We start from the raw sequence: 25,995 nt of genomic DNA on the forward strand, positions 1-25,995 counted from the left end.
ATTTGTCCACCGTGCCGCCTCAAATGCCAGGTTTTTCTGTTAAAAAAAATTCAACCAAGATAAATCATTTCAAAACTTTTCCCACCATTAATGTGACTTATAACACGTACAATGCATTTTTTACATTTTTTTTTTATCATATTTTCGAGAGGGGAAGTACACAAAAAAAAGTTAATGTGGTTGCACATCCTCCTGTGAGTGGGATATTGCTGTGTTCAGAATTAACCATTCACATTTAAATTCATGTTTAATGGGAGTCAGCACACACCTGACACCATTTAAAGTGCGCCAGATTAACCCCATATAAAGTTCATTTGTTCTAGTAGCCTTTTCCTGACATGTAAATTGAGGTTGTAGACTGTTCCAAAAACCTGGGCATATGACGACACCCTAAAGTTGAATGAGGCGAAAACTGGGTTTTTATTTTAAAAAGAAGTTGTGTTTTTCTTTTGATGTAAAAAAGCGGCTTGCTGCTGCAAATTTTTGACCTGTTTTAGATGATGGTGATTTGCTGTACATGTATGCCTCTGCACAGTGTGTCTGTCTACCATTCATCTTTGAGGTTCATTACAAATTGTAACGCTCTGTCTTACCGCTGCAATTTGTACTCTCAGGTTGGATGGCCCTGCGTTGAACCGCAGGCTCACTCACTGGTACACTTTTCATTTAAATGCAATTATTGGTCTGCTTCCTCCGTGTGTTTTTATCAGCAAAGAAATACGGACCTCTTTATGCTCTCTGTTCCAAAAGCTCGGACAGAAATTGGGAGAAGGGCTTTTGGGTACTCTGCACTCTCAGCCTGGAATCTGTTGCAGGATGACTTAAAGATCAAGGAACTGGTGTCCTTAAATGTCTTTATAGCTATAAAGAAAGAAATAGAGGCAATTTCTATAGAATGTCAATGTTTTAGCTCAGCTGCTTGAACAATTGTTGCATAGGTATTACACAAAGATGGTTAAATCCAAAATGTTGGCTTTATAAATTGTATTTTCTCTTTCCTTGTACAATGGTGTGAAAGTGTTTTCCCCCTTTTTTTTTTTTTTTTTTTTTGCATGTTTGTCACACATAAATGTTTCCCGTCATTAAACAAATGTAAATATTAGTTAAAGACAACATTCACAAAAAAAATGTAAATTGTTTTTATTATGGGACAAAAAAAATCCAAACCTACACGGACGGCCCGATGTGAAAACGTGATTGCCTCCACTGTTAAAACATAACTGTAGTTTATCATATCCAAGTTCCATTTTTCAAGCCACACCCAGGCCTGATACTGCAACACCTGTTCTCAATCAAGAAATCACTTCAATAGACAAAAGATTCCCCCAATGCTCGACATCATGCCACGATCGAAAGAAATTCAGGAACAAATGAGAAAGAAAGTAATTGAGGTCTAGCAGTGTAGAAAAGGTTATAAAGCCATTTTTAAAGTCTTGGGAGTCCAGCGAACCACAATGAGGGCCATTATCCACAAATGGCATTATCCACAAAAACCGTAGTGAACCTTCCCAGGAGCGGTCGAACGACCAAAATTACCCCCAAAGAAATAAAGAAATAAAGTCGTGTTAGAATTTACACACAGATTTTCACAGATTAGGAAGAATATATGCTCGTGATTACTCTTATATTAACTGTCTGAACAGTGTCGTGAAAAAGTATTTTCCCCCTTCTCAAATTCTTCTTATTTTTTTTTTTTGCATAGTTTCCCCACTTTGTTTAAGGTCATCAAACATATGTAAATATCAGACAAAGATAATTGGGATTGGGAATTTGAGAAGGGGGCAAATATGTGTAAAGTAAATCCCTCCTGTGATGATCAAATGCTAACAGTGGCTAGCCCGTCAATAGGGTTTTCTATTGACTGTTAGCATGAGCTTGTGATTTCTAAAACGATGTGTCTTGAATTTTTATGTAAAAGGAGGGTAATTATTTTTGTTGCACGTTTAGATTTACAGTAAACTCCAACTGGTGTGTTAATAAACAGCTTTAACTTGGATGCTGTACCATATATTGGTTTTGGATAAAAGCGTAATCCATTTTGGAAAAGAATACACCGGAAAGTGAACGCCTGCGTTTAGTTTGACGTACCTTTAACGTTACAATCAAACTATCGTTTATCTATAAGGCACCACGTCTCTTTTTATATTCGTAAAATTTAGAGAAAGTGACGAAAAACCTCGACCAATCTCAGTACTTAGAAGGCTCGCTACATAGATAAAAATTAATAATTCTCGATTACAGCGGTTTTAATGTTTCACTCAAACACACAGAGGACGAAACAGGAAGTGGAATTTTATGGAAAATGTAATTTAATCTACAGGGAACTATAGTGAACAATGCAGAGGGCCCTTAGTACAAAAAGGAAATAATAATAATGGTAATAGAAAGAAAAATAGGCTTGCATGAAGACCAATAGAACATCTTGTGTGGCTGGATTTGAAATGCGAGCATGAAATGAGTTGTATCATAGTGAAGGAGAGTAAAGTTGGGAAGCGTGTGAGCTCGCTAACTTTAACCCAGACTACTATGCACCAATTTGTAGTTTCGAGTACTCACTGCAATGTTTTACCCACGACTTAGGTCACCGGGTCTGGTCTTTCTCAGTTGTCTCAGGAGGAACGGAGGCAGGTTCAGTTGAGGGAGAAGATGCATGAAAAAAAGAGATGCAAATAGGAAGTTGCTGTCTCGTTGGGATGCGCTCGTAGCTTTTCCTGTAGTTCGAACTTGTTGCGGGCCCCGTTTTTGCTCTCAACTGCGGGCATAACTGGTAAGGGTGCCAGGAGTGGCTTCCTGGGGTGGGGGTGCCAACAGATCAAGGCTGGGAAAAGCGATCAAAGCCGCATGGCATGTTGCTTCTTCGATCCGACGGCGCCGCCGTCGTGGTCCGGGGGTCGCTTGCGTGCCATGGTGACAAAAGAAAAAGAAAAAAAGGGCAGTGGGGAGGGCTTGCACAGCATGGCTTCGGTACCTTTCAGGATGAAGTTGAGAAGAGGAGTGCCAGAAGGGTTAAATACCCAGGGGGCATGTCTAAGTGGAGAAGACCACACTCATCGACTTGAATTTAGTCTACAATTTGGCCCATAAAACAGACATGCAAACACCAAAGGCATGAAAAAGGGGACAAAAAAAAACATTGTTTGGGGGGGGGGTAATGTGGAAGACTGAAGAGTATCCATCCATCCATTTTCTGTAGAAGTTATCCTCACTAGGGTCGCGGGCGTGCTGGAGCTATCCCAGCTATCTTCGGGCGAGAGGCGGAGTACACCCTGAACTGGTCGCCAGCCAATCGCAGGGCACATAGAAACAACCAACCATTAGCACTCACATTCACACCAAAGGGAAATTTAGAGTCTTCAATCAACCTACCACGCGTGTTTTTGGGTTGTGGGAGGAAACCGGAGTACCCGGAGAAAACCCACACAGGCACGGCGAGAACATGCAAACTCCACACAGGCGGGGCCGGGATTTGAACCCCGGTCCTCAGAACTGCGAGGCAGATGTGCTAACCAGGGGTTCACTGTGCGCCCTAAGAAGAGTACAATAAGGCAAAAAAAAAAGAAACATTTCTTCACGCACTAAAACTTACTTACACCGCTGTTGAGAAAAAAAATGCTGCTTAAACATAACAGTAAAAATAGAGGATGTCCACTCCAGACATAGTTAGAGTAGCCAAAATATTGTAATCAAGTAAGAGTACTGTTACTTGACAATAATGTGACTCAAGTGAAAGTCAAAAGTAGTCCTCCCAAAAATTACTCCAGAGTAAAAAAGTACACAGTGAAATAATTACTCAAAGTACTGAGTAAATAGTAACTTCCGATTGTTTTAACCACAGCATGAACATCAATAAAAAAAGAATTACAAAATAAAATGTGAATGTACAAATTCTGACATTTCTGTGTGTGTGTGTGTGCACAGTCAAAACATCTGCAATTTAGTGCGTGGTGTTTTCTCAAGTTAAAAGTGAGCTGAAATATCCACGTTTGGGCAGACAGTACCAGACGAATACATGAAAGCTGTTGTTTTTGTTCGTCTGAATGTAAACGCGAGTAGCGCGCCGTTGCCATGACGACCTCCCCAACATGGCCACCACGTAGGCACGTCAATCAGCCGAGCTGGCTTATCTAGTTTTAATGCCTATGGCCGGGAAGCCCAATAGAAGACGTGTGAGGTCATGCGACTTTCTTGTGTCGTTTGATTGTTGAACTAGACATAAACGTTACTTGCTCGCGCCCGAAATAGTTGATAAATAAGCACTAATTGATCAATAGCCAGTGTTCAAGGATTACGAAACAGTCTATGATGTCAGCGACAGCGATACTCCCCCACCCCGCCAGAAAAACTCACCGGATCTATACGATTCACGTTAATGGCCTATTTTGAGTTCAAAACAGAGAATTTCGCCGAAAGGCGACTGGCTTGCATGTATGATACAAATGGGTTTAAAAATCATATATTAATCTAAAATACTCCCAACTCTGTACTCTCCCACGCTTAGGAAAGAAACATAATAACAAACAATTGTTACAACTCTCACGCAGGCGCTAAACTAATGTTCTTGGCACCATCAGTTTTTACAGGTTGCTATCAAACACAATGGCACATTCAGTGGAAACAAATTCGGAAGGCAAGCTGTAAAAACACAATCACACAAGCATCACGGTGTACATTTAGAATATTCCTGAAGGTTGGTTTTGTTCATTACGAATGTGGGATTTCTTTCACTTCATTTTAATGTCCACATGCCGTGTCTCTAACCACCACTAGGGGGTGACTATGTCCCATTGTTCAACAGTCACCAATCACTTCCTTCCGCCCAATCATGCTGTGCCAGTCATGGGGAGACTGGCAATCAGTTCATCGCTCCAGATGATAGAAACCAGGTTTTCCTGTGTCTTGTGACAACAAACCAGCTGGTTGAGGTTCAGGAAGCAGGAAGGCAAAGGTTTATCAGTTCTTGGGGTTGCCGTTGACAACCGGGCCATAGGTGTAGTCGCTACAAGGCTCAAATTTGCATTAATTGCGCAGCCCTGGACTGCACACGATCGTTTTTTTTGTGATCGGCAATGAAAGGCATTGATAGATGACCGCCAATCACGTGTTTTCCATGAAAATCGGCCGATCGATCGTAGCACCACTAATCTCAGGTAGTTCTATATGTTCTATTACTACTACTACTACTACTCACACCATTGTATGCTGAAAACAATTAAAAAGAAACCTAGAATTATGCATCCGGGACTTGCTGCTGCTTCTTCGTGTTGTACCGAACTCGTACCGAACCGTGACCCCAAAATCGAGGTACATACCAAAACTGTTTATCATTTTAAAAAAATCTCCCAAACACGTGGGCATTATTGTCCGATGAAATCAAGGTTGGATTTTTTTGGGCCATAATTCCTAAATGTACGACTGGCACAACGCAATACTGCTCATCACCCAAAAAACCTAAAGTGAAGCATGGTGGCGACAGCGTCATGCTTTGGAGCTGTTTTTCTTGAGCTAGAACAAGTTGTATGGAATTACAAATAGCTTGAAAAAGCAGTCTTGTGTTAGCAAAAAAAAAAAATCCGGCTTTTGCTAATAAACAAACAAAAACAGGAAACACCAACTGGAACATTTAAACTTTATTTGGGGTTGGGGTTAATCAGAGGCACTTCAAACGGTGGCGAGTGTGTACTGACTCCCACTAAATAGGAGTTTGAACGTGATTGCTTAATTCCGAACACAGCCACGTACCCAGTTCTAAGATGGTGTGCAAACTTCAGTTGTTTATTTGGACATTGCATCTCAAAAATTGGGAAAGACAAACCGATCATAACCACAAATAAATGTTGACGCAGCACGTAAAACAACGAAAGCCACAGAACAAAACCACATTTATTTTCACAGCAGTGAAGTTTGGGTCCCGTGGAGGAGCATCCTTGTATGTTAAGCTGAAAGAGTTCAGGAACCCCTGCTTTTCCAGTCACGAGTCGGTCGATGCCATTTGAATCGGGTGGGGCGGTATGGGTTCGCCTGAGTGGAACCTGTCTGAGAACAGCACTCAGTCCTACGCTTTTCGATGTGTTGTCACGGAAGTACAGTATCAAGAGTGGTTTGTTTTCTCTTCACAGTCATACAGCTCCTCCAAATTGTTTTCCAGGAACAAGATGACAAAAATAAATCATTTCTGTCCAGCAATACAGTCAAGCTGGATGCACATTTTCAATGAATGTTGGCACCGCGACCACAACCAATTCAGCACAGTATTAAGGATAACAAAAACAGAAATGTACTCGGAGGCTTCGCTATCATTTGCAGCAGTACAACCTTTACAAATGAAAGAAAAAGGGCCAATAGAATAGATTCATGGAGACAAGGATAACGTACTTAAGCAGGGAAGCCCAGACTTCCATCTGCCCAGCCACTTCGTCCAGCTCCTACATCCTTGCATTCTTTGGTATAGTTTGATGTAAAATTACGTTAAAGTTCCAAATTCTATTTAGCCCCCCTTGCCAATGGAGGATTCGGTTGGAATTCGGAAATTGTAATATTTTAAAATCACTAAATGTCCATAAAAATCCATAAAAGTCTAAGACTTTAGCACACTTTTTTTTTTTTTTCCCCCCCTTTTCTAGTGTGGTTTTCCTTTCATTTGCAAATCTTGTAATCTAACCCTGGTGCTCACTTCACCAACTTCTATAACAGTCCTGCTCTACTGGCTAAGACAATGGAAGACAATCTGTTTTCCATTTAAGTGTCAAGACGGCATCCTCTTGGTGGTTAACAAAAGCTGTGATTTTAAAATGATCATATGCTAAAAAATGGTGTCAGGACCTGTGTAAGTTTACGACCGTGCTTGATGGAAAAAACAGCATCACACCCTTTTTACTCCTTGTTATTTACCAAGCACTTCAATAAGGGAAGAATCAGTGAGTGACATTCACCCAGAGGTCAGGGGGTTATGCTTGTCAACACAGAAAATGTTTTCAGCATTAGTAACAGTGCATAACATTCCACTTCTTTGCCTTAAAAAAACTTGGTTGCTTTCGCCATATGCTTCGGGCCATTGTCCATTTGCAATCTCCGAAAATGTGCTCTGGTCCGAAAAAACTAACTTTTTGGCCATAAATGCAAAAAGTATGCTTCGAGCAAACACAACACTGTTCATCAGCAAAAGAACACTTTACCTACAGTTAAGCATTGCGGTGACAGCAGCATCATGCTTTGGGGGTTTTCTTCAGCTCGAATTGGGGCCTTCGTCAAAGTGGAGGGAAATATTAACATTTCCAAATATCAGTCAGTGTCAAGACAAAACCTTTACGGTTCTACTATAAAGCCAGATTTTTATATATATATATATATATATATATATATATATATATACACATTTTCTGAGCCGCTTCTCCTCACTAGGGTCGCGGGCGTGCTGGAGCCTATCCCAGCTGTCATCGGGCAGGAGGCGGGGTACACCCTGAACTGGTTGCCAGCCAATCGCAGGGCACATAGAAACAAACGACCATTCGCACTCACAGTCATGCCTACGGGCAATTTAGAGTCTCCAATTAATGCATGTTTTTGGGATGTGGGAGGAAACCGGAGTGCCCGGAGAAAACCCACGCAGGCACGGGGAGAACATGTAAACTCCACACAGGCGGGGCCGGGGATTGAACCCCGGTCCTCAGAACTGTGAGGCAGACGCTCTAACCAGTCAGCCGCCGTGCCGCCCTATAATATATATATATATATATATATATATATATATATAATATATATGCGAGGTATACCTATGATGGAAATTGCAGGCCTCTCCCATTTGCACAATATATATATATATATATATATATATATATATATAACTTGCACAATATATATATATATATATTATATATATATATATATATTTATTTATTTATTTATATATTTATTTATATATATATATATTTATTTATATATATATATATATATATATATATATTGATATATATATATTGATATATATATTTATATTGATATATATATATTGATATATATAACACACACACACACACAGTGGGTAAGAAAGTACTTAGTCAGCCACCAATTGTGCAAGTTCTCCCACTTAAAAAGATGGGAGAGGCCTGCAATTTCCATCATAGGTATACCTCGCCTCATTAAGTCTACTAGTACGCAATAAGAATGTAAAAAAAAAAAAAAAAAAAAAGTTAATGTAAAATCAACTTGAACTCCGTCTGTAGTCATTTCTGACGAGCACTCAGATGTGTCCGACGCAAACAAATAGCCGCCATATTGATGTGTGGTCAGGCAGTATAAAAATAAGCTTCAGAAATGGCAATAAATAGGTAAATCAATGATATGCTCATGAGATGAATAGACTTTCACAATAAAAAAAAGCACAACATTCACCAAGTCAAGCCAAAAAAAATGTCTATACTCACCCTGAGGACCCTGTGCTTTTGCAGACTCCGAGCAAAGGTCTCTTGTCGGAAAACGCGTCAAACTTCAAAGGACCTGAAAGACAAGATGAATTCAAATGCGTTTGTCACATCCATCCATCCATCCATCCATTTTCTGTACCGCTTATCCTCACTATGTACGCGTTCAATTTTTCACATTTGCATTCAGGATTATACTTCCTGGTCCACCACACTTGCCTCTTCTACTCTTCCTTCTTTCCTCATTCATCAACTTTTCTTTCAACTATTTCATTAAAGTATAGAGTATATATATAATTTCAATAAATTACAAATTGGTAGAAAAGTCCTTTTATTTCAGTACTCAATTATTATATATATTCATTAAATACTTGGCAGAATACATTTCATAGGGCAAATTCCTGCCTAATTCCTACATTAAAAATGTTCATTGTTTCTTGAGTATTTGTTACGTAACATTGTCGTTTCTAGAGATGGTGTATTTAGGGTGCTTGTTGCATATATATATATATATATATACAAAAATCATCAAATATTTCACTTTGTGTAATGCATCTCAATGAGTTCACTTTTTGAATTGAACCTCACTAAAGTAAGCTTTTTACACTATTTTAATTTCTTGCAACGTACCTGTATGTATGTGCTGATTATTATTATTCTTATGCTTCAAAGCTGGTTGCGTCAATCTTTAGAGCAAGTTCTAATAATAAACACACTTACTCATATGTGGAGCTGGTAAAATGCGAGCAGTTTTCACTGGGCCATGACGCACAGAGAACAGCTCCTGGGCCTCCCCTGCCATCTGAAAGATATTTCGATCTAAATATTAACACCGAACAAGTGTGTGCCTTTATGTATTACAATGCAAACGACACACGAGCACACAAAGTTTTGTTTTCACCATAGGACCACTGCTAATTACGACTGTACAGTCTGATCCAATAATGCATTGCAGACTGATACAGTCCCCTCCAAAAGTATTGGAACGGCAAGGTCAATTCAATTGTTTTTGTTGTATACTGAAGACATTTGGGTTTCAGATCAAAAGATGAACGTGAGACAAAAGTTCAGAATTCCAGTTTTCATTTCATTGTATTTACATCTAGATGTGTTACACAACTCAGGAGAGAGCACCTTTTGTTTGAAGCCACCCACTTTTTAAGTGAGCAAAAGTATTGGAACAGACATTATTAACCCCTTCTTCTCCTTTGGGCTTGTCCCGTTAGGGGTCGCCACAGCGCGTCATCCTTTTCCAAGTAAGCCTATCTCCTGCATCCTCCTCTCGAACACCAACTGCGATCATGTCTTCCCTCACGACATCCATCAACCTTCTCTTTGGTCTTCCTCTAGCTCTCTTGCCCGGCAGCTCCATCCTCATCATCCTTCTACCAATATACTCACTATTTCTCCTCTGGACGTGTCCAAACTATCGAAGTCTGCTCTCTCTAACTTTGTCTCCAAAACATCGAACCTCGGCTGTCCCTCTGATGAGCTCATTTCAAATTTTATCCAACCTGGTCACTCCGAGAGCGAACCTCAACATCTTCATTTCCGCCACCTCCAGCTCTGCTTCCTGTTGTCTCTTCAGTGCCCTGGAGAGGATTCGTTTGGGCTGTCAATTCTTCAAGAGTTTGAGGTAATGTTCCCGTACTTTTAATAGTGCGAGCAAGCAGGCAACACAACATTATGCAGCAAGCTAGCTCAATGATGACAATGGTGACCAAGGGGAGGGCAAGGCACTGTTGCAAGATGCAATCCTATTGGTCAATGTCAAGGTGTGACTGAGTTTCTAGACTCTATATTATAGACAATTCCCACCATCATCAATGACAGATAGCACAAGACACGATCCAGTCATGAAAACCACAATCTCTTACATGTACACACTCACACAGTATCAGACAACCATCTGCAAAACACTTAAAATAGTTCTTCCTTATCAATGACTTGATTTTAAATCATAATCTTGTTTATTTTGATTGTTTATTTTTCATCAGAGACATGGCTGAGCACAGACACACCAACAGCTCTCTGAGAAGCATCCCGTCCCAGTTACAACTTTTTATACTTAAACAGAGCAAGAAAGAAGTGAAGGGGTATAGGAGGTATGTTACAATCGTCACACAATTTTAAAAGTCATGTTTGGCGCATTCCTACTTTTGAATATCACTGTATTGTTTTTATTAATCCTACTATCTTTTGCATATGTGTTTACAGGCCTCCAGAATCAGTGACAAAGAGCAGCCTTGGCAGAGTCCAACCGTCACTGCAAACAAATTCGACTTCCTGCCATCAATGCAGATCAAACTCTGACACCGTTCGTACAGGGACCGCACAGCTCTTATTGGGGTCCCGGAGCACCCTGCACAGGAGTGCCAGAGGTGCACAGTCGAACGCCTTCTCCAAGTCCACAAAGCACATGTCGACTTGAACTTACATGTGATGACTGTTCCAAGAATCTCAAATAATAGGCGGAAACTACCTTTCATTCAATTAATTAAAAGCAGCAATAAAAAACAACAATACCAACACTTCAGGGCACCTATGAACCGCCGGAGATGTTCAGCAACCAGTAAAGCTTCTCCCACAAAGGAAAAAAACTCTCTCATTAATCTCATGCACTAAATCATTGCATTTACCAATCACTAAATGGGAAGAAGACTTTTCTGTCTGCTGACCGCAATTACTGGATACCAATATGTAATAATACATTTATGATGACAAAAAATACAAATTTACAGCTTATACAATATAAAGTGCTCCGTAGAACACACTTTACTCAATATACTATGCATAAAATGGGCTTCTCTTCATCGAATATATGCACGCAATGCACTATAAATACCCCAGACACTTATTTTCATGCTATATGGGAATGCACACCAATTCAATGCTTTTGGACTTAGGTTACGCAGAAACGCTCATATACAACCCCAATTCCAAAGAAGTTGGGACGTTGTGTTAAACAGAAATAAAAACAATATACAATGATTTGAAAATCATGTTCAACCTATAGTTAATTGAATACACCACAAAGACATTTAATGTTCAAACTGATAAACGTGATTGTTTTTAGCAAATAATCATTAACTTGGAATTTTATGGCTGCAACACGTTCCCAAAAAGCTGGGACAGGTGGCAAAAAAGACTGAGAAAGTTGAGGAATGCTCATCAAACACCTGTTTGGAACATCCCACAGGTGGACAGGCTCATTGGGAACAGGTGGGTGCCATGATTGGGTAGAAAAGGAGCTTCCCTCAATTGCTCAGTTATTCACAAGCAGAATAGGGGCGAGGTTCACCTCTTTGTGAACAAGTGGGTGAGAAAATTGTCGAACAGTTTAAGGACAATGTTCCTCAACGTACAATTGCAAGGAATTCAGGGATTCCATCATCTACGGTCCATAATATCATCAAAAGATTCAGAGAATCTGGAGAAATCACTGCATGTCAGCGGCAAGGCCGAAAACCAACATTGAATGCCCGTGACCTTCGATCCCTCAGGCAGCACTGCATCAAAAACCGACATCAATGTGTAAAGGATATCACCACATGGGCTCAGAAACACTTCAGAAAACCAATGTCAGTAAATACAGTTTGGCGCTACATCCGTAAGTGCAACTTGAAACTCTACTATGCAAAGCAAAAGCCATTATCAACAACACTCAGAAACCCCGCCAGCTTCTCTGGGCCCGAGCTCATCTAAGATGGACTGAGGAAAAGTGGAAAAGTGTTCTGTGGACGAGTCCACATTTTAAAATTGTTTTTGGAAATTGTGGACGTTGTGACTCCGGCCGGGCCAAAGAGGAAAAGAACCATCCGGACTGTGATGCCTCTGTGATGGTATGGGGCTGTGTTAGTGCCAATGGCATGGGTAACTTACACATCTGTGAAGGCACTGTTAATGCTGAAAGGTACATACAGGTTTTGGAGAAACATATGCTGCCATCCAAGCAACGTCTTTTTCATGGACGCCCCTGCTTATTTCAGCAAGACAATGCTAAACCACATACTGCACGTGTTACAACAGCGTGGCTTTGTAGTAAAAGAGTGCGGGTACTAGACTGGCCTGCCTGCAGTCCAGACCTGTCTCCCATTAAAATGTGTGGCGCATTATGAAGCGTAAAATACGACAACGCAGACCCCGGACTGTCGAACAGCCGAAGCTGTACAACAAGCAAGAATGGGAAAGAATTCCACCTACAAAGCTTCAACAATTAGTGTCCTCAGTTCCCAAACGTTTATTGAATGTTGTTCAAAGAAAAGGTGATGTAACACAGTGGTAAACACGACCCTGTCCCAGCTTTTTTGGAATGTGTTGCAGCCATAAAATTCCAAGTTAATGATTATTTGCTAAAAACAATAAAGTTTATCAGTTGGAACATTAAATATCTTGTCTTTGTAGTGTATTCAATTAAATATAGGCTGGAAAAAAATAAATAAATGTGGCCATTTAAGATTTGCATTGCACTAATGGAACAGTCGGATTAAGCAAGCAATCAGACTCTAACATCTCCACTATACCAAGACTAAAGAGCTGTCTAAAGACACGAGTGACAAATAAGCATATTTATTTGAGACAAACATAACAGTTTCAAGTTGAAAAAAATGTGTTGCTGTCTCCGTTGAGAACATAGACTAATATGAAGAGAGAGAGAGAGAGAGAGAGAGAGAGAGAGAGAGAGAGAGAGAGAGAGAGAGAGAGAGAGAGAGAGAGAGACTGACGGGGGCTCCTAGTTGTCCACCTTGCAGCCATGGTCAATTACCGGGGATTTCAGCAGGGTTGGACCATAGAATGTTGGATTCCGATAAAAATGACTTGCAGTCAAGTCATCAACGGAGACAGCAACACTCCGCTTAGCGGATGGAGGGAGGGCCTTCCTCCACGTGTGAATCTTGAAACTGCGTTATGTTTGTCTAAAAACTAAATGCCCGTGGCTGCTGATCCACAAACGCACTTTCAACAATTCACAAGCAAAATTGAATATTTCCAAATGATAAGTCATGATAAATGCACACACAATATTAAAAAACACGTGTAAATCGCGGCTCTATTTGTGGATTTAAAAAAATACGTGCAAATAATTGGTGGATTTGAAAAACGGAAATCGCGGCTCTATTTGTGGATTTAAAAAAATACGTGCAAATAATTGGTGGATTTGAAAAACGGAAATCGCGGCTATATTTGTGGATTTGAAAAAACGGACAAAGAATTTTGAGACATATCTCTACCCATAAATGTCAGAGTCTGAAATCGTAACCTCTTTGGGCCAAGCACGGTTATAGTAATTTTGTTCTTCTCCTCTTATATCAACACTTATACAGAGAATTATTCCCTAAAAGCATGCCTCTTATCAGCTTGTGGCTGTTGACAGTTCTCCGGTGTGAGGCAAGAGTAATCTACTATCACCTCTGTCAGGAGAATCCTCATCTCTGAGTGCACAAAAGTGTGAACAAGAGCTTGTACGTACTCTGCTGGGCCATTAAATAAGGTGTTAACTCAGCAACTGCCATAAATATTTCACAAACCACTTAGAGCCAGAGACCATGTCACCTTTAGAGCAACCTAAAAGCAGGCAACTTCAATTTTAACTGAAATTCTAAGAAGCCTGACCCACATCACGTTTTGACTGGCTGTGTAGAGCGTGGCAAGCAGAGCCGCAGCCATCTGCTGTCTCAGAACCGCTAATGAAAATATTCGGACAAAAATGTCGTCGCCACAAGCATACTACTCAAGGAAACCTGATTCTCCATGTGTTCGCAGAAAATTTATTAAATCAACCAACACGATGTATGTACGGTTTGCCTGATTCGTTGAACATCTCAACATAAAAGATACGCCATATCGAAGACCTTCACATATAGTGTGGAATTTACGAGTATGAATACAAGTTCGAAAATGCAAACATGAATATTACTTGCCCCAACAGGAATTGTGTTCATCAGATTTTTTGATAATTTTTATAAAATCTTTTTTTAATAATTGTTGTTAATTTTCAAGGATTCTATATGTGATGCTGAATAAAATGCATTGATTAATCAAGCAAATATATTTACTCACTTTATATGGTTAGTTATAAAAGGTTTACTGCTTCCTCTTCACACACTTGAGATCCTTTAATGGCGCAGTAAGATATTAGCGATCAAACCGACATGGCCCCGTGTGAAAAAGTGATTACCCCCTAAACCTAATAACAGGTTGGGCCACCCTTAGCAGCAAGAACTGCAATCAAGCATTTGCAACAACTTGCAATGAGTCCCTTACAGTGCTGTGGAGGAATTATGGCCCAATCATCTTTGCAGAATTGCTGTAATTCAGGCACACTGGATGGTTTTTGACTTCTTAAGGTCATGCCATACCATCGCAATACAATTCAGCTCAGGACTTTGACTCGGCCACTCCAAAGTCTCCAAAGTCAGAGGTGGACTTGTTGGTGTGTTTTTGATCATTGTCCTGATGCAGTTTATTTCAGCTTAAATTCACAAAAAGATGGTGGGACAATCTCCTTCAGGATTTTTGGGTAGACAGCAGAATTCATTGTTTCATTAATCACAGCATCTCTTCCAGGTCCTGAAGCGGCAAAACAGCCCCAGACCATCATACTACCCCCACCATATTTTACTGTTGGTATGATGTTCTTTTTCTGAAATGAGGTATTACTTTTATGCCACATGTAATGGTACACCTTCCAAAAAGTTCAACTTTTGTCTCGTCAGCCCCCACCTCTCACCGCGAGGTGGCGTAGGCTGGGAGACACTGAACCTCCCTGCCGCGACAGGAAGCTCCTGCGAACTCCCCGAAGCTACCCTTTTGGGTGTGGGGCAGTTTACGGACGAGGCGCCGTTGCGAAGGAATTGCGCTGCAAGCTTTTCCCTGACCACGTGGTAAGCATTGCCACTGCCAGCGCTCCAACCATCCTGCACTTGCAGTGCGTCTTTTTCCTCTTTCCTTCGTTTTTCTTCAAACCATCCCTTGTGAGCGCTCTTGCCAACCCCCCGGAAGGTAGGCCCGCCTGCCTGAATTGGTCAAGACACGTAAGGCAAACTTGCGGTCTACTAAAAGTACAGATTAATGCATATTTGGGTTTTAAACTAACGAGAACACGAATCCCAGCTATACGCATTGTCACCTCACTCCCAACCTCACATCACAAATCAGTTTCCTTTGCCGATGTTCATCTGTCCTTTGTTTGTTTTTTGTTTTTTTCTCTGTATTGTTTCCCTGTAGATTCCTCATGTTAGAGCCCATTAAATTTTCCATAAAATTCACTACCTGCATTGTTATGTGTGTTGGGGTTCGAGGAAAAAAACCTCTGGCGGTCTAGAACTCTTATCTAATTCACGGAGCAACCTTCAAATTACGAGACTGATGATAAAAGGTTTGTCGTCACTTTGTCCTGAAGTTTAATACATCCAAAAAGTGATGTGGTGCCCCTTTACTAGATAAAATAACTTGATTTATATCGCGGTAATTTCAAATTACGCTAAACCGCAAGTAACGCAGGCGTCGCTTCCATCTTATTCTTTTCTCCTAAATTAATTACATGTTTATTTAACTCATATACGCTACAACATTAACACATCATAATCACCAACCGTGTTCGGTTAGAGGACAAGAGCATTCAGTTTGTAATTATTTAATCATATAAATTCATAATTCTTCAGTATGTCATTATATAGCACTGTTCACAATATTATGATGGAGAATAATTAGATTATATCTATTATCATATATCAACATGAAACATCTTAATCTATTTTTTTTCTATTTTCTGAATTTAAATTGATTTTAATCCCTTAGATTTAACTTTATTTTAATCCCTCCTCAAAACTGCTCTTTTTTTTTTTTTTTAACTATCGTCAATCTTTGGCTCAATTGCTTGTTTAGCGACTTACATTACCGTCTACTGAGGAAAATCTGAACTGCATGACATTCTATTTTAAGCTTTGATCATGTGAACATGTGCAAAAATGTAAGTGTTCAAATTGTGATGGAGCATTTTATTTTTGAAAAATGGAAGAAAGTTGGGATGTAGATAACTTGTTTTTGACCAAAATCCTGGCTATAATCATATATAATAATCATAATTAACAAGTCAGTCAACTGTGGCTCACTGACTGTAAAACCTTGGTCTCTTTGGTCTCCCAGGTCATGGTAGAGAAACAATTTCAATGTAGTTTGTTGAACGGACTGGTTAGCACATCTGCCTCATAGTTCCGAGGACCCGGGTTCAAATCCGGCCTCACCTGTGCGGAGTTTGCATGTTCTCCCGTGCCTGCGTTGGTTTTCTCCGGGCACTCCGGTTTCCTCCCACATCCCAAAAACATGCATGCAAGGTTAATTGAAGACTCTAAATTGCCCGTTGGTGTGAATGTGAGTGCCAATGGTTGTTTGTTTAGGTGCCCTGCGATTGGCTGGCGACCAGTTTAGGGTGTATCCCGCTTCTGGCCCAAAGGAAGCCAGCTCAAAACCGATGTTCCGGGACTGTGGTTTTAATAAAAGCGGGACCATTAAGCAGCACTTCCAAACAAAACACAAATCCTTCGACCAAACATATCCACTGAATTCGAGGACCACAACAAGCAAGATAACCAAACTGAAAGTCCAGTGCAGCAGAGCCACACGACTGACTGGCAACCGAACAAAGAGCAAATGATTGTTCACTCCGGATAGTGTGAATTTTGGGGAAATTTAAACGAGCATTTAGCATAAACGAATGTGTCATTGCAGCTGCCGAGACATTACTCGAAGGTAAATAAAATCACTTTGTCATTTGAAATGTGCATTGACCAGTTATAATTTGCTTGACCATTGGGCTTAATTTGCCTGTTCAGTGTTAGTTGAAATTTAGGCCTGAGATGACTATGCTTATGAAATTATTTGTGAGACTTTCTTTTTTTAGTTGCAGGCATTTTAATACAATTTGTACTGAAATGTAGGCCTGACGTTTTTTTTTGTTTTTTTTTAAGTTATTTAGGTTATTTGTGTTCTTTGTATTTAACTGTGAACTGTTTTTCGGGTTTGGATGTGTGTTTAAAAAGCCCTTTGTATATCCGTGCTTTTGGGAATGCATGTTCATGCATTGTTGTTATGATTAAAATAGTTTCATTTATGGCACAGACATTTTTTTTTTCATGGGAAAACATCGGATTTGCAAAACCACACACAACTGTTGTGAAAAGGAAACGGCATGTTTGTGTCATTTGATATTGTTTGACGGGTCGGCTGCGCAGAGTTTTAGCTCCGGACCTTTGCCCTGAGAAATCCATTGCAAACGGAGCCCTCCGATCCATGAAATACAGTATGTTACTTACCGAAACACTCCAGATCTGCATCCCATCAGCGTAACCAATCATGAGACAGAGGGGGGGATCAGTAGTGCCACTGTGTATCTCCATAAACTCAAGGTTGCGGGCAGAGTCTGTATAAATACAGTAAAATGGTTACAGTAAAGGTTAATTAAAATGCTAGACACAGAATTGTGTTCAATATTTTTCTCATGAAATCTAATGAGGTAGATTTGTCCAAATGGGTGTTAATTAGATCAGCGATTCCCAACCACTGTGTCGCAGCATATTGTTCAATGCTGACTCTGTCGTTTCTTTACAAATGTTTTGTTTACAAAAACATGCATGAATTGAAGACTCTAAATTGCCCGTAGGTGTGAATGTGAGTGCGAATGGTTGTTTGTTTGTATGTGCCCTGCGATTGGCTGGCAACCAGTTCAGGGTGTACCCCGCCTCCTGCCCGATGATAGCTGGGATGGGCTCCAGCACACCCGCGACCCTTGTGAGGAGAAGCGGCTCAGAAAATGGATGGATGGATGGATACACTACAAAGACAAGATATTTAATTTTCAAACTGATCGATGTATGAATGTGTGTGTGAGTGGGTGAATGTGAGGCTTTGTAAAGCGCTTTGGGCACTGTGATGGTGTAGATAAAGCGCTATATAAGTGCAGTCCATTTACCATTTCCTCGCAAAGCTACCCCACACGCACCAAAGTGTGGTTTCGGGGCGCGGAGGGGTGCTTCTGCCCTCAGTGTTCTATTGAGTGCGTCCCCGCCACCTCGTGGTGGGAGCCGGGGTTCCCTGGCTAAGCGCGAGCCTCGAACAAAGGGGCTTTGGCCTTTTATGCACAGGAGAGAGCGAGGGAATGGCCCCAGGGCCCACAAAGGGAGATAGACCGCGCGTCTTAGTATTACATTTCCATCCTCGGATTATTTTGTGGTTTAAAACCAGTGGGAATAAAAGATTCATTATTGGATCTAAGATAAAGATATCGATTTCCAGCTTTGCATTGTCACGCACACGCACCCTGGTTAATCTATGCAATGAGTGTTGAAATTTTATGTGGTGGCTGAGAGCATTTAATATTTGCAATGTGGCATTTGTGTTGTGTGAGGTGAAACATCTCATCAGGATTAGTTGACAGAGTTGAAATCAGACGTTCAAATTCTGAGAAATACAATCACTGGTGTGGTGGTAAACACTGGGAGCATTCATGCAAAGTTCTTAAAATATCAAAACGGACTTAAAATCGGTGAACTCGTGGCACAGCTTGCGGTTGGCAGTAACTCTCAACCGCCAGTGGGTCTCGCTCATGCGCCATCAATTGTCCCAGAGGGCCTTGCATGCATTTCATCACTTGTCCCAGGTCAAAGGAGCAAATTCTTTTTTGAACTTTTCTTTTGAAATTACTCTGACCAGAGGGTTTTCAAACTTTTGGTCGGTCTCTTGGCCTGCGCACCACCGGGGGTCTTTGATGAGTGGTAGCCCAGGTTTTTCGGGGAAGTGTCAATTAGTTTAAGGTTCCGGGTGAGATCAATTCGGCATCCTTATGACCGTCTGTCTCCGTGAGGGAGAAGGCGGGAATGCAGAACTACCAGAGGTCGGGGGGGTCGGTGCCATCTGGTTGCCCGTTACAACACATATCCCTGTGCTCATTAAGAAGGCTCTTTTCAGATCACTCGATCAACTGATAAGTTTGTTTATTTGGGGGAATAGATCGCCACACATTAGGACTGTGTTGCAACTCCCCAAGGCTCTGGGTGGTTTGGCATTGCCTAATACTTTACATTACTATTGGTCCTGCAATATTCACAAACCTTTAAATTGGACTGATAGCAACACGTCCCGTGTGGGTAGATATGGGTTAGGGTTATCTTCTAGACTCTCCCTCCACTCTTCGGTCTGCTCTCAACTCCCTTTGACAACTTCCAACCTTTCTTCCAACCCAGTTGTAACTACCACGGTTAAAATTTGGGTTCAGATTAGAAAGAGCTCGGATCTTCACAGGGCCTCGGACCTTGCTCTTATCGTACATAATCATTTATTTCTACCTTCATGCACAGATGTGACCTTCCAGGCTTGGTTTAACAAAGGTATAACCAAACTCAAGGACCTCTACGATCACGGGACTTTTATGTCTTTATCTGAACGCTCTAGGAAATTTGGCTTGCCTAACTCCCACCTATTCCGTTTCTTTCAGGCACGGCAGTTTATTCGGACTCAGAATCTCATATTCCCAAGTCGCCCACCCGAAACTTTGATCGACTTATTAGCTCTTGATCCAGGAGAGAACTGTCAGATTTCGAACATTTTTAGAGTCTCCTTGGTACTGCGTCAGCAAGCCAGTCTTCTGCTCCCAGAGAATCCAGGGAGAGAGAAATGAGTGCCTTGATGCCTGACGAGTACTGGCAACAGGTGTTACGGTTGCTCCATTCGTCCTAGATCTATGCAAGGCACGGCATTTTACAGTGTAAAGTTGTGCACTAGACGCATTACACGAACTTAAAACTATCTCTGATTGTTTCCAATTGGACTTACGCCTGTAAAAGGTGTAAGTTGCCTCCAGCAGCCCATACTCACATGTTTTGGTCCTGTCCCAGGCTTCCCACATTTTGGTCAGAGATTTTGAGTACACTTTGTACAGTATATGGAGGTGATCTCTCTTCGGAACCTTTTTTGGCTTTGTTTGGTGCCCCCTTGCGTCCAGTGGCTTCAAAACCTTTGCGGACAGTTCTTGCCTTTTCCACCTTGTTGGCAAGACGACTTATACTCCTTAACTGGAAACTTCCCCGACCTCCTTCTCACAATAGGTGGATAAAGGAGCTACTCCTCTCCATCAAACTTGAGAAACTTCGGTTTTCCCTCAAGGGTTCCGTGACCGCTTTTGATGAGACGTGGGCGCCTCGTCTGAGTCATATAGAAGCTTTAACAACTCTGCCTGATTGTGACGACTGAGACCCGCTACTTACTAATTGAATATTGGTTGAAAAGGATTTGCAAATCACTGTATTCTAATTAAATTTTTTACAGTTTAACACAACATCCCAACTTCTCTGAAATTGGGGTTTGAACTATTTACAGGCCAAACACTAGAAAATCTGGTAAACAAAGCAGAATATGTTCATCTACATTAAAAAAAATTACAAAGTTACAGGATAATTGTGTTAATTATGGATGATCATGTGAACTCAACTGAATTTAGAACAATGGCAACAGTGGCAAGTTTTGTTGACATACCATTGATGTTGGCCTTCTCAAAACGAACCCAAATGACTTTCTCCTTTTCATCAGTTTGCAGACCCCCAGAGTAAGCCTACAGTTGAAAAGACCAAAGTTTTACACAAAACAACAGGACAGTTAGGTGGATAACTTGAAAACATTTTAGCATCCGAATATTTATTTATTTGCAGACCAATGGTAGTCTATAAACGCTATTTGTTTAAGTTATATTTCATATGGCCTCGAGCAGAATAGATGGTAGTAAACATTTTTAATAAGCTTGAGTAGAAAAAAAGAGGTCATTGTTTGGCCCCAAAAACTTTGAAAGCCCTTGGTTTGTCATATGGAAGTGGTTTCGCTCCAAAATATGCAACCTAAAACAAGGAACATTTGCATAATACGCATGAAAATTGGATGAATTCTTCATTTTCACTTTGGGGTGTACTCACTTTTGTTGCCAGCACTTTAGTTATTAATTGGTGTGTGTTGGGTTATTTTGAGGAGACAGTAAATTTACACTGTTATAAAAACTGCACAGACTGCTTTACATTGGAGCAGTGTCATTTCTTCAGTGTTGTCCGATAAAGACAAAATATTTACAAAATCGTAAGGGTGTACTAACCTTTGTGAGATGCAATAAATATATAGATGCAAGACAAGGTATGTGAACCCTTTGGAATTATCTGGATTTCTGCATTTTTTTTCTTTTAGTCTCCATTTTTATATATGGTTTATACCAAGACTGGGAAAAACCATGCATTAAAGGAAAATACAAGGTGCTTTTATTATCAATTCTTCAATATGCGTAACACATACAGAGGATTGAAATTACGGGACACAAGGGCCCGCGGTGCTACAAAAGACAGTACAAATAATAACAATATAAAACGCGAAATAAAACTATGGTATATACAGTATCAAAATTATTAATTGAATGTGCAAATATCAAAGATCAGGTGACGTGTGCAACATAGTCAAGGTCAGACAACAAAGGCAAATAAGACATAAATTAGATGACAAAACCCCAATGCTGCTAAAGTGGCTAGTGTGTGTGTGTAGAAAAAGTGCATACGCACAAAAAAAACGTGGCGTACGTTCTTTTTCACGGCAAAGTTCAGATGTATCAAGAGTGACATGACCGTGGAAATGTGCTGTGCCTCACGCCAACTTTATGGCTGGCGTAGGCACGTTTCTGCAGCTTTTGGTGCTTTGGCGACACTTGGAGGTGATGCTGGGAAACTCTTATCATAAATCTGCACATCATAGACACATGAGCAATTAGCACTGATGAACAATTAACACCCAGCAACTTTTGATTTCAACAACGTAAAATATGCAAAGACTCGGAATTGACTTGTTCACCAGTGTATTGAATGAATCACTGATATTTGTGAGGACACCCATTAATTGATCAAGGTGATCATTTATGCCGCCTATTGCCCTCACAATCGCTTTGTGAATAAAAAAAATAAAAAAAATAATTAAAAAAAAAAAAAAAAAAAAGAGTCCTTTGAATTTACTTAATTTGACATCGGTTGCACATGATAAAATGTGTTAAAATGAAATTTTTTTTAGAAGGGGGGTAAACGTCATTTTAACCTTTTAATCACGTGCAACCGTTTTGGTTTTTTTTTAGTGTACGTGTCCTCTCCTGTGTAATAAAATAATAAACTGAGTAATCAAAAAGGAGTCAAAGTTTTTGATATACTCTTTGATATGCTTATGTGCTTCAATTTGAATTCAAAAGATTTATTACAAATAGCATACATACAACATTTACGCATGAACCTTTATCTCATAGGGCCGAGTGTAGGTTACTGTATGAACACATTTGTTGTGAGTTATAAAAATATATGGTATTAACCTTGTGGGGTGATCACAGTCAGCCACGTGTCCTCCCATCACCCCTGAGAGAGCAGCGTCACGCATGATTGCAGCGCGATTCTTCCGCCTTTTTTTGGCCCCACTTTGGCGGTGGGCAGCTGTCGTCCGCTTCACATCCACCTTAATGTCTGACCACTTCTTTTTTAGTTCAGCGTGTGTGGGCTGTTCCGATCCCACAGCATTGACAGCCGCACACGCGGCGTCCCATTCGCTCCTCTTTCACTTGTTGTTAACGCCGGAGGACAGTGTGCCAAAGAGGATTTTCTTGCGCGCCTCCACTTCATTGAGCAACTTCCCATTCAGAAAAAAATATTTTTCCTTATTTTCCTTTTTTTCCTGATCATGCAGGGATCGGGATCTCAGGTGCAGGGTTCATTTAAATATCCAGCCATCCATTTTCTGAGCCGCTTCTCCTCACTAGGGTCGCGGGCGTGCTGGAGCCTATCCCGGCTGTCATCGGGCAGGAGGCGGGGTACACCCTCAACTGGTTGCCAGCCAATCGCAGGGCACATACAAACAAACAACCATTCGCACTCACAGTCACACCTATGGGCAATTTTAGAGTCTCCAATTAATGCATGTTTTTGGGACATGGGAGGAAACCGGAGTGCCCGGAGAAAACCCACGCAGGCTCATTTCTAATTTTATCCAACCTGGTCACTCTGAGCTAACTTTGGCTAATCTTCATTCCTCTTCTTTCCAGTGCATGCCTCCATCTTTCTAACTGTTCATCCAGCTGCTCCCTGCTTTCACTGCTGATCACAATGTCATCTGCAAACATCATGGTCCACGGGGATTCCAGTCTAACCTCATCTGTCAGCCTATCCATCACCCCTGCAAACAAGAAGGGGCTCAGGGCTGATCCCTGATGCAGTCCCACCTCCACCTTAAATTTGTCTGTCACACCTACAGCACACCTCACCGCTGTTCTGCTGTCCTCGTACATGTCCTGTATTATTCTAACATACTTCTCTGCCACTCCAGACTTCCGCATGCAGTACCACAGTTCCTCTCTGGGTACTCTGTCATAGGCTTTCTCTAGATCTACAAAGACACAATGTAGCTCCTTGACCTTCTCTGTACTTTTCCATCAACATCCTCAAGGCAAATAATGCATCTGTGGTACTCTTTCTAGGCATGAAACCATATTGTTGCTCGCAAATCCTCACTTCTGTCCTGAGTCTAACCTCCACTACTCTTTCCCATAACTTCATTGTGTGGCTCATCAACTTTATTCCTCTATAGTTCCCACAGCTCTGCACATCACCTTTGTTCTTAAAAATGGGCACCAGTACACTTTTCCTCCATTCCTCAGGCATCTTCTCACGCACTAGAATTCTATTGAACAAGCTGGTCAAAAACTCCACAGCCACCTCTCCTAGATGCTTCCATACCTCCACAGGAATGTCATCAGGACCAACTGCCTTTCCATTTTTCACCCTCTTTAATGCCTTTCTAACTTCCTCCTTACTAATCATTGCCACTTCCTGGTCCACCACACTTTCCTCTTCTACTCTCCCTTCTCTCTCATTTTCCTCATTCATCAACTCCTCGAAGTATTCTTTCCATCTAGCTAGCTCACTGCTGGCACCAGTCAACATCCTTCCCATCTCTATCCCTCTGTTTGGCCAGCCTGTATAGATCCTTTTCTCCTTCTTTAGTGTCCAACCTGCCATACCTGTCATCATATGCCTCTTGTTTGGCCTTTGCCACCTCTACCTTTGCCCTGTGTCGCATCTCAATGTATTCCTTTCGCCTCTCCTCGGTCCTCTCAGTGTCCCACTTCTTCTTAGCTAACCTTTTTCCTTGTATGATTTCCTGTACTGTGAGGTTCCACCACCAAGTCTCCTTCTCTCCTTTCCTGCCAGAAGATACACCAAGTACTCTCCTGCCTGCCTCTCTGATCACCTTGGCTGCAGTGGTATAGTCTTCTGGAAGCTCCTCCGATCCACCAAGAGCCTGTCTCACCTCTTCCCGAAAAGCCGCACAAGACTCGTCCTGTCTCAGCTTCCACCACATGGTTCTCTACTCTGCCTTTGTCTTCCTAATCTTCTTCTCCACCTCCAGTCATTTTACACACCACCATCCTATGCTGTCTACCCACACTCTCCCCAACCACTACCTTACAGTCTGTAACCTCCTTCAGATTACATCGTCTGCACAAGATGTAATCAACCTGCGTGCTTCTACCTCCGCTCTTGTAGGTCATCCTACCCTATGTTCCTGCCTCTTCTGGAAAAAAGTGTTCACTACTGCCATTGGCATCCTTGTTGCAAAGTCTACCACCATCTGTCCCTCCAAGTTCCTTTCCTGGATGCCGTACTTACCCATCACTTCTTAATCACCCCTATTACCTTCACCAAAATGTCCATTACAATCTGCACCAATTACGACTCTCTCTCTGTCTGGGATGCTCAGAACTACTTCGTCTTGCTCCTTCCAGAATTTCTTTTTCAACTCTAGGTCACATCCTACCTGTGGGGCATAGCCACTAATCACATTACACATAACACCCTCAATTTCAAGTTTCAGCCTCATCACTCGATCTGATACTCTTTTCACCTCCAAGACATTCTTAGCCAACTCTTCTTTTAAAATAACCCCGACTCCATTTCTCTTCCCATCTACACCATGGTCAAATAATTTAAACCCTGCCCCTAAACTTCTAGCCTTACTGCCTTTCCACCTGGTTTCCTGGACACACAATATATCAACCTTACACCTAATCATCATGACAACCAACTCCCGAGATTTTCCTGTCATAGTCCCAACATTCAAAGTCCCCACATTCAGTTCTAGGGTCTGTGCTTTCCTCTTTTCTTTCTGCCGAAGAACCCGCTTTCCACCTCTTCTTCTTCTTTGACTTCGACCCACAGTAGCTGAATTTCCAACGGCGCCCCGCAGGTTGACGGCGCCGGTGGCGGACGTTGTTAACCCGGGCCACGACCGATCCGGTATGGAATTCTTTGGATGAACGCTCATATTTGTTTGGCAAAGTTTTAAGCCGGATGCCTTTCCTGACGAAACTATCTACATTTATCCGGGCTTGGGACCGGCCTACAGTTTGCACTGACTTGTGCCCACCATAGGGCTACATTTGTACACACAGATTCATACGTCTGAATATTTTGGTTTGTACGACGTTTTCTGGATTTGAGCGTACGCCATGTTTTAGAAGGAAATC

The 25,995-nt window shown here is 41.3% G+C and overlaps 1 protein-coding gene across 8 annotated transcripts in view; it reads right to left on the reverse strand.

The window, feature by feature from the left end:
- bcas3 (BCAS3 microtubule associated cell migration factor) overlaps positions 1–25,995 on the reverse strand; it is a 403,546-nt gene that overhangs the window by 358,706 nt on the left and 18,845 nt on the right. For all 8 annotated transcript variants that reach the window (XM_061781698.1, XM_061781697.1, XM_061781693.1 and 5 more), the window contains 4 exons: positions 20,946–21,021; positions 17,732–17,838; positions 9,138–9,219; positions 8,421–8,493 (listed from right to left, as the gene is read on the reverse strand). In XM_061781698.1, the coding sequence (XP_061637682.1) occupies positions 8,421–8,493; positions 9,138–9,219; positions 17,732–17,815 (239 nt within the window). In that variant the 5' untranslated portion in view covers positions 17,816–17,838; positions 20,946–21,021. The remainder of the gene's footprint in view (positions 1–8,420; positions 8,494–9,137; positions 9,220–17,731; positions 17,839–20,945; positions 21,022–25,995) is intronic.

The sequence above is a fragment of the Phyllopteryx taeniolatus genome, chromosome 8, assembly GCF_024500385.1.
Source record: "Phyllopteryx taeniolatus isolate TA_2022b chromosome 8, UOR_Ptae_1.2, whole genome shotgun sequence".
NCBI classification, from domain to species: domain Eukaryota; kingdom Metazoa; phylum Chordata; class Actinopteri; order Syngnathiformes; family Syngnathidae; genus Phyllopteryx; species Phyllopteryx taeniolatus.